Below are 14,127 nucleotides of genomic sequence, written 5' to 3' on the forward strand. Positions count from 1 at the left end.
ACAAGGAAAGAGATTAGCGAAGAAGAAGTGGGAGACTGAGAGGACTGAGGAGAGGCGAAAGGAGTACATCGAGATGCGACGTAAACAGGAGGCATATGAAGACATGGACACCAGGTTGGACACGAAAGAAGGAGAAAAGGATCTCTACAGGTTGGCCAGACAGAGGGATACAGATGGAAATGTGTTGACTGGTGCCAGTAGTGTACTAAGTAGATGGAAAGAATACTTTGAGAAGTTGATGAATGAAGAAAATGAGAGAGAAGGAAGAGTTGAAGAGGCAAGTGTGAAGGACCAGGAAGTGGCAATGATTAGTAAGGGGGAAGTCAGAAAGGCACTAAAAAGGATGAACAATGGAAAGGCAGTTGGTCCTGATGACATACCGGTGGAGGTATGGAAGCAATTTGGAGATATGGCTGTGGAGTTTTTGACCAACTTATTCAACAGAATAATAGCGGGCGAAAAGTTGCCTAAAGAATGGAGGAAAAGTGTTATAGTTCCCATTTTTAAGAACAAAGGCTATGTTCAGAGCTGTGGGAATTATAGAGGAATAAAGTTGATGAGCCACACAATGAAGTTATGGGAAAGAGTAGTGGAGGCTAGACTCAGGACAGAAGTAAGTATCTGTGAGCAACAGTATGGTTTCATGCCTAGAAAGAGTACCACAGATGCATTATTTGCCTTGAGGATGCTAGTGGAAAAGTACAGAGAAGGTCAGAAGGAGCTACATTGTGTCTTTGTGGATCTAGAGAAAGCCTATGACAGAGTACCAAGAGAGGAACTGTGGTACTGCATGCGTAAGTCTGGTGTGGCAGAGAAGTATGTTAAAATAGTACAGGACATGTATGATGGCAGCAGAACAATGGTGAGGTGTGCCTTAGGTGTGACAGAGGAATTTAAGGTGGAGGTGGGACTGCATCAGGGATCAGCTCTGAGCCCCTTCCTGTTTGCAGTGGTAATGGATAGGCTGACAGATGAGGTTAGACTGGAATCCCCTTGGACCATGATGTTCGCAGATGATATTGTCATATGCAGTGAAAGCAGGGAGCATGCAGAGGAACAATTGGAAAGATGGAGACATGCACTGGAAAGGAGAGGAATGAAGATTCGCCGAAGTAAAACAGAATATATGTGCGTGAATGAGAAAAGTAGAGGGGGAAGAGTGAGGCTACAGGGAGAAGAGAAAGCGAGGGTGGACGACTTCAAATACTTGGGGTCAACAATACAGAGCAATGGAGAGTGTGGTCAGGAAGTGAAGAAACGGGTCCAAGCAGGTTGGAACAGCTGGCGCAAGGTGTCTGGTGTGTTATGTGACAGAAGAGTGTCTGCTAGGATGAAGGGCAAAGTTTACAAAACAGTGGTGAGGCCGGCCATGATGTACGGATTAGAGACGGTGGCACTGAAGAAACAACAGGAAGCAGAACTGGAGGTAGCAGAAATGAAGATGTTGAGGTTCTCGCTCGGAGTGAGCAGGTTGGATAGTATTAGAAATGAGCTCTCGAGGGACAGCCAAAGTTGGATGTTTTGGAGACAAGAATCGAGAGAGCAGACTTCGATGGTTTGGACATGTCCATAGGCGTGAGAGTGAGTATATTGGTGGAAGGGTGCTGAGGATGGAGCTGCCAGACAAAAGAGCGAGAGGAAGACCAAAGAGAAGGTTTATGGATGTGGTGAGGGAAGACATGAGGTCAGTTGGGGTTAGAGAGGAAGATGCAGGAGATAGGCTAAGATGGCAAAAGATGACACGCTGTGGCGACCCCTAACGGGACAAGCCGAAAGGAAAAGAAGAAGTAACTCTATCAAAACTGAAGTGATGTGGTCAGGCACCCCTGCCTTAGAATAACCTCGTTATAGTTTTCTACTTTCTTACATTATTTCACTTACTTTTATGTACTTATGTAATATAAGTAACGTAACAAAGGTAAAGGGAGCCCACTGATTTGCCTTCCACGATTCCTTGCAGAAGATGAGAGTAACTGCGCCATGACTTTACAGAACATTGCTATACTAACTTATGCATTATACACACTTGTGCTTGACCAAGAGAGAGAGAAGGCTAGTAAGTGCACCAAAGCGACAGCATTAAGTACATGCAAGAGAATAAGTGCTATTGGAAAAACAACTTTTCACTTCACCTTCTCCACTACAGCCTTGCAGTGGAATGCTTAGTGTGCGTGTGTGATCCTGACAGTGGCTGAAATGTGAGAAATCCAAATAGTATTGGATTCAAGTCTGTCAATGTCATAAATAGTTCATTTTCATCTAATTAGTGTGTATATTTATATTTAATTAATTAATTTATCTATTATTATTTCATTTATATATATATATATATATAAAACACGCACGCACACAGTGATTTTCATTCACCTATCACAGGAGCCTGTGGAACATATACCAAAAAACAGGTTCACTATATGTGAGATCCTCGCTTAAACATGGACCCACACGCACACACACTTACACTCCCATACATACACATACTGCACTCATACGCAAACTCACACGTCACATGCTCCACTGAACGATTCCATTTGATGCAACCGACCTCACCCTACAGGATCTGTCAGTGTGTGTCAAAAACTAGCAAACATGAGAATGTGGAGACAGACTGTGTGCTGCATATCAATAGTTCAATAGTGGTGCGTCTTTTCAGAAACAGAATTAAGTTCACTTGAAATTTCAATTGAATCAGACTGAGAAATTAAAATAATTGTGGATTTAGATGCATGCATTAGAAGAAACAGATACTCCCTGAAACCATTAAAATATGTCCCTGACTGGTTTTCTAAATGAAGTGTCAGTAACTTCTTCTGGCAATACCTTGAGATAATTTTCACATCGCTGCTTTTATGTTCAGAATCTCAGTTTTTTAGAAAGTGTTCAGCGTAAAACAAATAACCCCAGCAGAGCCCTGAAGTATCTCATTATTTTCCACTTAATTAAAATTGACATTTGGGGACCAAATGTTACCAAAAATGTAATCTACAAACTACTCAAAAAATAGAGGAAGTGAGCCAGTTCGTGATGTGTAATCATGCAGGTTATTTTCCCAGATCAAAAAGCTACCATCATTGAGAACCATGTGCAAAGTGAGAGAATACGGCAAGAGGGAACAGATTCACAACAAAAGCTGGCTTCTTTCCACTATTTTTTTTAAAATACGCTCAGAGAGACACAAGCTATTAAGAGTATAAAGTTGTATGTCATGTGGAACATAAATGAACCACAATTATGTGCGAGTCTGCTGCATACAGTACCTTTTTCCTCTTCTCCTCCTCCTGCATCACTTGACTTTTGACCTGTTTCATGCCTGAAGACAGACACATCACACTGACTGAGACACAATCACATACGCATACAAGTTTTGTCAGTTTCTTCTTGTACCATGTATATTTACATCTAAATCAACATGTATTCCTCACAAAGAAAAAAAATGGAAGTTGGATGAAATGGATTAAAAGCTGATGATCAAATGGTAATAGGCAATTAAGAATTGTACCTACTGTACACTGCTAAATCTCTCATTTTAAGATGAACATTTTAGTGTATAAAATGCAATCCTTTCAAGAGTTCTAGACATCTTTCAAATTATGCTTGGGTAATCAAACATATGAGCACGACTGTGTGTTTTCTAAATTTCTAAATAAATGTAGGGCTGTAAATTTCAAAATAAGAGCAAGTATAGAAAAATGTATGGCGGAACAATTAATACATTAATAAATCTAACAAAATACAGACACTTGTTTTGATCAAATGGGTAGAAGCAAAATCATAAGTTGTAAAAATACATCCTACATATGTACAAGGTTTTTCTAGAATTTTGAGGGCAACTTTGGTGGTGTGTATTATACAGTACATAGGTCTACACTACACATGGGAAATTACGGTAATTTTGTCTGAAGAGGCCCTGTAATTGGTTGGCAACCAGTTCAGGATGTACGGTGAAGAAAATAAGTATTTGAACACCCTGCTATATTGGCAGTTATCCCACTTAGAAATGATGGAAGGGTCTGAAATTTTTGTAATTTTTTGAAATTTCCACTTTTAAAGGTGGACAAACAGGTCCTTGAGGGTCAGAATTCAAGCTGATGAGCAGGTGTTCAAATACTTATTTGCATCTGTATCACACAAGTAAATAATTAAAAAAGCATACATTGTAATTTCTGGATTTTTCTTTTAGATTATCTCTCTCACCGTGGATATGCACCTACGATGAAAATTTCAGACCCCTCCATGATTTCTAAGTGGGAGAACTTGCAATTTAGCAGGGTGTTCAAATACTTATTTTCTTCACTGTACCCTGCTTCTCATCCAGATTTAGCTATTTTAGCTAAATCTGGATGAGAAGCCAGCCCGCCCGCGATCCTAGTGAGGATATGAGGTACAGAAGCTGAATGGATGGAAGGGTGAGGAGTTGACAAGAGATCCAATGTGAAGAATAAAGTTATGTAACCAGTTTGAGATTGAATGCAGCAGTCACATAGAAATACATAATGTAAACATAAATTTAAAAACACTAAACTACATACAGTATATTTATGATTGTGACTGCATTAGAATGTATTTTCGGTATACTAGAATTCAATAGGGCTTTTTTCCATGAATTGAAAAAAACAAATCATAGCTACTTTGGGAAGAGGGGAGAGTTAGGGGGTGCATGTTCACAGACTGGCTTTGGAGGTTTAGAGATAAAAGGTGGGTTCATGATCAAAGTGGCCCATCCCTGCTGAAAACATACAAAATTCAGTTTTATAAAGGCAAAGAAAAGTGTGCCATTGGAATAAAGGAGATATTACGTACAGGTTTGTGTGCTTTTCTTTCTTGCCTCATACTAAAAAGCTGTTTCGTCAGGTATATGTACTAAAATAGATTCATTCTGATCATTTTATCCAAAAGTCAAAAAGTTTTTATTACTGACCTCATTGTCTTAAACTCATCACTAGTGGTGATGAAACGCTGGATACAACCTTTCCTGTTAACCACAAAACAGCGTGAAACAAAAGAGTATAAAAATAGGTGAGGTAGTTGCAGAGCCACTGTTTATGTAATCTTATCCAGTTGTTGACTAACCTTTGTAGTTTTCCAGCCTCAGGTATTGAACTCAGTGGTGAGGCAGAGCTGTCACTGTTCATCCTAAAAGACAACACACAGTGTGCTTGAATGAACCAGGTCCACATACACAAATTATTGTGACACACTACATTAAACAAAGAGAATGTAGAAGTTCTTAACTTTTCTGAACTGGTTCTCAGGGGAGAACCAAAGCTTGTCTTTTCATTCAGCAATTTTTTTTTGGTAGATACAGCCCATGTGATGGCCCACGAGAGAGGAAGACACAAAAAAAATTGCCAACAACCAGGAATAACTTCTAAAAATCCATACACTTAAATGGCCAAACGTCCTAATTTTTTTTAACTTAATAATAAAATGACTGGTCTGAATAAAAAATTGAATTAACAAAGGACTACTTTAACCATTCATCTAACTACCACATATGCTGGGCAGGTTGACAGGGAAGATTCAGCATATCCATCTTGACTTTGCGTGAGGGCAATGTACGCAGTGTGACAGGTCGTCAGTCAATCACACGATACACACTTATAGATAAAAAATAATTTAATAATTTAATATAATTTAAACACCCAGCAGAAATTTTGATCATTCAATTAATCTTTTTGGGAAGCGGGAGAGAGAATGTAACCAGAAAAAAAAACAGATATAATGTTCAAGGGGGAAAAAACTATTATCCAAATATAATCATTTCAGGCCACAAAATAGGGACGTGTGAAATAAACTAAATTGTGGGTTTAATATCACTACTTAAACATACGGGCAATGAAATGGATGGATCCTTCACCAGAAACTGCAATGTGCAAAGTCCTTAAGGTAAGTGTCGTTTCTTGTTCCGTTCCCATCAACAGACTGGAATTCTGGGGTTTCAGAATGCTCGCTCACTCCCATCTTAAAATTATATTCAAACATTCAATGCCTGTCCACCATCTTAGCAACGGTGTCTGTCTCGACCTTAATGTTTCCAGAGAAGTCGAGCTATATATGTCTGCCTGTCTTGAAATGAGCCACAGATGCTTTTTGGTCACAATCATGTGGTATGTGCAAATGTTACAACTATTTGGTGGACACAAAGTAGTGTGTGATGGACACAAATTGGGATTTTGTGTGCACATTTTATCAATATTGTGATGATAACGAAATAGAAATTCCCATGTCATGTCTTGGGCTTTGGACAATACATATGATAGTACTACATCAATGTTTATACCTCCACTTGATCAAAAGTTCTATCAACATCTTTGATAAGCAATTTATCTGCTACACCAATTTAAGAACAATTCTGTGCTGCATCCATGATTAAAAAAAAAATGTAATCTTGAAAATTTAGATTTGGGTTTTTTCAGATGTCACCCATGGCTTGACTCCCATAGTGTCGCCCTGCGTAGTGGTCATCGACAATCATCGCAAACGGACGGAAATGCATGACACCCGTCCCAAAAAGACACTTGAAAACAGTGTCCTTTATTTACAAAGAGCTGCTGCATGCGTGTCCTAGCAAAACAATGACGACAAAAAACAACTGTCCCAAAATAAGTCATATTAGTGCCCGTAGCTCAGTGGTTAGAGCACTGGTTTGATAAACCGGGGGTTGTGGGTTCGTATCCCACTGGGGCCTCCACTCCCTGAGAAGGGTTGCGTCAGGAAGGGCATCCGGCGTAAAAATTGTGCCAAACATATGTGCGTTCATCTGAGATGACACGCTGTGGCGACCCCGAAAGGGACAAGCCGAAAGAAACTTACTTACTTACTTTAGTGCTAAATGGTTTAATAAAAGGAGCACTCCTGCTCAACCCAAAAACTGTCAATCCTGGCCAAATGGCATGGAACTCAAGCACTTACTAACTTTGTCTACTTCAGTAAACAAAAGTAATCGAACACCACCTGAGTCTTTATCTTAAAATGTGAGTCTGCTTATTTTCTTGTTCCATGCAAAAATGTTCTCACCCAACCCTGAGGTAATTTATAAATGGATGAGAATTGGTTCAACTCAGTTCAGTTTTTCAGTCTTATAAGATGAAAGCGAGATACAATGCGCAATGTGATGTCGGTAGATCATTAATTTACCGAATGTTCAGTGCCTAAAGACTGCCTAAATACATTAATGAGCAAGGAAAAGGACACAGCAGCAGCAGACAGATTTTTAAGTTGTAAAAAAGAAAGGCAAGAAAGTCAAGCTTTAGGCTCTCATTTAAATAAAGAAAGATTAAGTCCCAGTCCTGTATGACATTGATAGAACTGGGTTGCAGAGGCTATATCATAGTATGGTTCAGTAGAGCAGGACCAAAATTCATGTCAGGATTCTCCACAAACCGTATGAACTTGAACAAAAACAACTCTCAAGAAGCAATTTTAAGACCCTAACAATTTTTTTGAGGGGGCTGTGCTCAGTTGGTAGAGTCAGTCATCCACTGACTAAAAGGTGGGTGGTTCGAATTCTCTGACCGTCCACTGTTGAAGTGTTCTTGAGCAAGAGACACTGAACCCTAAATTGCTTCCAGGTCGGCACTGTAAATCAGAACCCGTCAATTGCCTTACCTGGTGAAACAAAGGGAAATTATGAATTTATATTGATGAATTTGAAGCAATAGAAATGTGTTCTCTCTTGAGTTTGTTTTTTTAGGTCAAGCCAAAAAGAAAAAGTTGAACCTGGTCTTGAGCAGTTTCAATCATTTATTAGCTGGCATTAAGTGAATTTCTGAGCATTGTTGATCACTCTTTGCAGAGCTCTCCTGTTCACGTTTGTACATCCAGCACTGTGATCCAGTATGCGAGGATGCTCTTCACAGTGGTTCTGTCGAAAGACAGGAGCAGTTTAGCTTTCAGATTATTCTTCCAGAGTACTTTCAGGAAGTGGAGTTGGATGTTATAAATGAATGTGGCTTTACAAATATAACACCAAAATAATTTAAAAGAAAAAGGACAAAACTGGAGAGCTAAGAGCTGTTGCACCCACGTGCTTCCATCTTGGGCAAAAAGATGTGTAAACAGAGAAGAAAGTCATCATGAAGTGGAGAAAAATTGGCATAAAAGTGACATTAGGTAGTACTGGATGTCCCTCCAGAATTGAGGAAAAGAAACTGATTAGGGGAGCAGCCAAGACCAATACCTCGGTCAAATTCAATTAATCCAGTAAAATTCCAAACCTTTTGGCATTTATTATTGTCTCGTAAAACAGAATTTAGCAAAGATATATGAATACTTATTTAAAATTGGTGCTCAAAAATTGACATTGCCTGATGGAATATATTATATATAATATTGGCATCTTTTTTTAACATGGCTGATGCCAAAACAAGGCCCACCAACTAAATTAAAGTCATTTCTGTATTATGTTTTGTTTAATGATTGTGCTTTCCTTAAAACTCTTAGTTTTACTTGAATTACTATCAAAAAACATTGTGTTTTTCCTGATCCTTCATGTTTTTTTTTCTGCCAGGGTAATCAAACTTATGAGCACAACTGTGTAAGGTTGTCTCATTTATTAAATAAAAGGCTACATTTCGAAATAAAAGCACATAATTCAATTTCATCTATTTTCTGAACTTTCTCGCTTTCGCCATCTCACCTAAACCCTTTGTGTGTATGTGTGTGTGGGTGTGTATATGGTTCTTAATGGGACTGTTTCTGTTTCCGGGCCAAAAACCACAGTCTATAAATATATAACCATCATATAAAAGGTATGTTTGACAAAAATGCAACATTGCTCATCACCGAGGTGAAATCACAGTGAATTACGAACATTTCCAAATAGTCAGTTAGTCAGAACCTTCAGGCTTCTGCAAGAAAGCACAAAAAAATATCCATAAAAGCCAACTACAACATACATACAAGATACTTAAAATGGTGGCCCTTGAGTTTTAATGTGACTGGTTAAATCTGGACAGCCAAGAGGTTGAGCACACAACCACATTGTAGCAGGTGCTCGTTTTTACTTCACCGCTCTAAAATATATATTTTTCATCCAAGTTGTAAAAATTATACTGTAAGTCACATTAATGGCTGAAAAAGATTTTGAAAAACTGGCATTTGGACACTGCTATGCACATAATTATACTGTATACACTGACCAATCAGAAAATTCTGACAATTTTTACAATATATTAATATCCAACTCAAGACCTGTAATAAAACTGAGTGTGACAACAATAAAACGTAGCATTATTACCTTTGTAAAGGCAGAATAGGATTATTAGATTCAGCGCGTGTATTGGATATAATTTATCCATCCATTTTCTGTACCGCCTATCCCAGCAATCTTTGCCCGATACGCTGGGTACACTCCAAACTGGTCACCACCCAATCGCGGGGCACACAGAAACAACCAACCATTTGTGCTCACATTCACGCCAACAGGCAATTTGGAGTTACCAATTAACCTGAGAGCATGTTTTGGGGATATGGGAGGAAACCAGAGTACCCATTGAAAACCCACGCAGGCACGGTAAGAACCAAACTCCACACCGACAACGAATTCGAACCCGGGTCTTCAGAACTGTGAGGCGGATGTGCACACCCATCATCACCGTGCCACCTTGGATATTATTATATTCTGTAAATGGTCGTAATGTTAAAGTAGGCCATTTAATATTTGTTTACAGAGGTAACTGTTGTGTGGACCTTTAAAACAAGAAATAATTTTGAAAAATGCTTAGATATACAATACGTGTTGTTTTACAATACCAAAGGTTCTTAAGGGTGGCCTACAGAAGGGTGTGTTTTATTGTGACTCTAAATAGTCTTTTCAACTCAAATTTAATCACAGAGCACACAACATGATTCAGGGATAGGAGCGTATAACCCGATTTTCATTAATGTAATTGTTGGTGCTGAAGACATACTGCTTTCTTACCACCACTTGAAAGGGGTTAAATCTCAACTACCTCATTAGTTACACCCCAGGCAATAAACGGGGATAAACGCTTCACGCCCCCGGAGACACAATGCTGTGGATGACTATTTCCTTACATTTTTTTAATCTTTATTCTATTTTCAGTAGTTTTTTGTTGTTGTTGTTGTGTTAACATTTCATTTCATACACCGAATTAAGTAGACGGTGAACACGTGTTATTCCCCTCCAGAAGTTATTCACTTACATTTAAGTGAGATAAAACAAGTAAAGCAACTCAGTGGTGAGAAAAGGGGAGGCAAATGAGATAGGGTATATTTCTTCAGACAAAGATATTCTTAGATTTGACTCCACTGCCTTGAAATCATTCGGCTGCAACTGCATGGGATTAGACAATTTTGCTGGCTGAAAAGTCGGATGAAAGCAGGCAGTTACTTAAAAAGGCTCCTCAACAGGCATTAAAGAGGAATGTTCAATTACCGGTCCGTTCAATAATGAGAGGAACGTTCCCCGACGCCATTTATAAATAATGACAGTGCCTCGTTACATTTAATGCAACAGTAACCGCATATTATATTCAGTAGAATGTCAAAAAGTCAAAACTAACATCCTGGGACTTCTTTGCACCAACATCAACTGTACAGATTCTCTGATCTGTGAAGGGCTTGTAAAGATGTAAATATTTCCAGCACAGTGGCAAATTTGGGAGAAAAAAAAAATAAACAAAACATGTTTTCAGATGTAGGTGTTTGTCAGAGAGAGGGAGAGAAAGAGAGACCTGGTGATGGAGAGAAGCTAAGAGAGGGATGTAATTATCGTGGGTGGAATATTGTTCACCTCTGGCCGAGCGTGGGCAAACTGTTACACACTGCTGGTCTGTGTGTGTGTGCGCGTGCGTATGCGTGCGTGTGCACGCGCACATCGAAATACAGTAAGACGATGTGATTCAAGAGCTCTGGCATGCATTTCATTTCTCTCTCCAACTTTTTTTTATTCACATTACCATTTCAATCTCTCTCTCTCTCTCTCTCTTTTTCTCTCTCCAAAGTGCACAAATGCCTCTCGGACGACTCATCTCTGCACCTCATCCGCCCACTCGAGCCACTCAGGATTGCAAATCAGACTGCCAACACAAACCTGCACACACACTCGCACACGGATTAGCTAATGTATTCCGTTGTTAGGATCACAATATTGTGTTGTCCTGCATGTCAACTTCTCAGATCGGAGCACTTACCAAGCACTTACTGAGCATCCAACTAGTTTGTTAGATTTCAATAATGCTCACACATTTTTATGGCTCTTGCTTATGCCCCACCAATTAACATTTTAGCTAGACAAATTCTAGTTCCACAAACACTATAATGTTCAGAGGCTACAAATGTTTTTGTGAACAAACAAAACTTTATTATAGTGTCCCATAGTGTCTCCATAAAATCAGACTAGAATACTGATTTGGCAATGATAGCTATGGTATGTATTTATGAAGCACTCACTTACTCACTCATTCAACATTTCTATTCATTACTATAGAATTGTGGCTAAAAAAAAAAGTAGTCCAAATAGACTACATAAAAGGAGCTTTATTGGTAGCTCGTTTCATACCTTGCCTTCTTCAGGGTTTCCCAACCTTTGTTGAGCCAAGTCACTGAATATTTTGAAAAAAATCTCATGACATACCAAACAAAAATATCACAAAAAGTATAGAAATAAAGAAATAGAGTTCACCTCATTTATTCACAAATGTACTTAGTGTGACAACTGTGCCGGCTTTATTTTGCACAAATGTATTATTATTCAGATGGCTGAGTGAAAATTGGTCGACAGTTTTATGTTGTACCACAAATATAATTTAACCATTCTGCCTGTCAATATCTGACACTGGTGTTGATAGATGATGAAAGACATATTATTTGTAGTCATTTCTCAGTTCAATAATGTTATATTGGACACTATATGGACACTATGTGTAACAGTTTAGTGCTTGGTAATCACTGCTCTTACAAACCTCAGACTAAACACACTACCTGCGGTTATTAGACATTTTGGAGTATTACATGTACACTTGAAGCCAGAACTTTACATACACTGTGAAAAACAAGTTTAATTTTTTTGTTTCACTGTCTGAAGGCAATTCGGACTAATGCTCTCCTTTTTCAAGTCAGTCAGGAGCGCCATAATTATTTAATTTGGTGAAAGGCCACAATAATATGTAACGTAATTAATAATAATTGTGTGTCATGGTGTATGCCTTTTTCTAAATGTGGTTGATTGTATATTTGGGCAGGGCAAAGTTAAACTCATGAATATGCACACACGTGCACGCACACGTGTACACACACACACACAAAACTGTAGTTTCATTAAGATGCTTCTTCCACAGATAAAGGAGAAAATGTAAATAAACACTGATATTTATGAGTACAATATACTCCTACACAGATAGTGAACGGATCCACCCAGGCACCGACATAAAAAGAGCTGACAATTATGCAGGCCTACTTCACGCAGGCTTTGCCATACAACAGCCTCGACAATCCCAATTGCCCCTATTCACAGTGAGCCAGCCAATCTCATCCCAGAGCACCTACTACACTATGTTCTCTACACGGATGTCATCATGAAACTAATTTCTGAAGCCTACAATGTGCTTCCTCCTGGAAATGTCTATGTTCATTATGACTATTTATGCATGCATGCACATTTTCATGCTTAGAAAACAGCTTAAAAATATTAATCAAAAATATCTGGACACTTGTATGGAAGTAACTATGTGCCACCAGGATTTGAATTTGAAATGCCACAGAAAAGAGGATTTGAATTTGAAATGTAAAGTGATCATATTTTCAATAGTTGTATTTCAGTGTACCTTTTCAATGTCCAATATTCAACTGGCTACAATTCGCTGTCTAAAATTCACCGTCTGTGCCACCAGGCAAGGTTACCTCAGTTCAGAACCAAACAGGCAGCCAATCCAGTTACGCTTTCTTAGTATGTGATGTCACGTGATAACATTGAAAAGTTACACTGAAAGACAACTATTGAAAATGTGATCACTTTACATTTCAAATTCAAATCCTGGTGGCACATATTTACTTCCATACACTTATATATATATATTTTATTTTATTTTTTTTGTGTGTGTGTGTGTGTGTGTGTGTGTGCAAATGAACCGAGAACACATAAAGCAAAATAGTGAAAATTATGGCTCCAAACTGTATGAAGGTTTCATTCTTCACAGGAAAAAGAATCTTTCATTGAAATCAGCTATGGGGATGTGTTCGTGTAAAGAAAGCTATCTCACTAAAACAACCATAAAAAAATCAAGTCCCTAAAACATCTGAATGGATTATTGTGGTGCTAAAAAACTTAACTAGCTCTCATTACGACCAGATGTTCCTTCTTTCAAACACCTTTGGGATAGTGTAGAACTCGGTCTTTGCTACATTTTTCATTCCTGTCGATGTAAATGCCAAAACTGCTAAGTCGACTTTGAAAATAGGTTGTTGCAAAATCTCTGGCGGGACCCCCTGCTTCCTCCACGTTAACAACTTTGACGATTATTAAGGTATGTGCCACTTATCTTGTGCCAACTTTGGCTTTGTATGGGTATTCCAACTTTTTACCAAGTTCAAAAAATATACAAAATCTTACCAGCCTATAACTCCCCCCCCCCCATTCAGTGTGATGTACACATATATGAAGTATGGAAGTTGAGTTGGAGATGGAAGGATGTCCTTACTTGTAAGATGCTGATGATGTTGGAGAAAGACAGGAAGCCACAGGGAAGACAAACACATCATTGGGGTTCTGATTTAAACTGCTTTCCCTAAAGATGACAACAGAAAAGTTTTAGACCAAATTAACAAACAGCCCAACTTGTCACAATGACAAGTTCAAAATATTCCGAACAGCTCTCGCCATTGTACAGTGCAAAAAACCCCACTGCAATTAACATGAGGCTGGGTCAACCAAATGCGAGTGGCGGAGCTGTACTCGAACCTACCCGTTGTTGGCCAAGCTGGATGAAGGATGAACCAGGTCAGGCATGGCAGCTGGGGAAGTGCCAACTGTCATTGTTGCAATCAATTCCGGGTCCAGAATAAAGAGTTCCTCGTGGGAAATTTCTGACACATAGTTGAGATGTTCCTGATGAATCAATAGACCTTTAATACATGGAAAAAAATGGCTCCACATGGCGATCCATT

The 14,127-nt window shown here is 38.8% G+C and overlaps 1 protein-coding gene across 8 annotated transcripts in view; it reads right to left on the minus strand.

Moving 5' to 3' along the window:
• Positions 1 to 14,127, minus strand: part of dgkza (diacylglycerol kinase, zeta a) — a 90,589-nt gene that overhangs the window by 6,523 nt on the left and 69,939 nt on the right. For 7 of the 8 annotated variants that reach the window (XM_061836143.1, XM_061836145.1, XM_061836146.1 and 4 more), the window contains 5 exons: positions 13,926 to 14,068; positions 13,662 to 13,748; positions 5,071 to 5,133; positions 4,919 to 4,972; positions 3,258 to 3,310 (listed from right to left, as the gene is read on the minus strand). In XM_061836143.1, the coding sequence (XP_061692127.1) occupies positions 3,258 to 3,310; positions 4,919 to 4,972; positions 5,071 to 5,133; positions 13,662 to 13,748; positions 13,926 to 14,068 (400 nt within the window). Of the gene's footprint in view, positions 1 to 3,257; positions 3,311 to 4,918; positions 4,973 to 5,070; positions 5,134 to 13,661; positions 13,749 to 13,925; positions 14,086 to 14,127 lie in introns of those variants that run through there. The other variant, XM_061836144.1, reaches the window with a different exon arrangement.

The sequence above is a fragment of the Syngnathoides biaculeatus genome, chromosome 2 (assembly GCF_019802595.1).
Source record: "Syngnathoides biaculeatus isolate LvHL_M chromosome 2, ASM1980259v1, whole genome shotgun sequence".
NCBI lineage: Eukaryota > Metazoa > Chordata > Actinopteri > Syngnathiformes > Syngnathidae > Syngnathoides > Syngnathoides biaculeatus.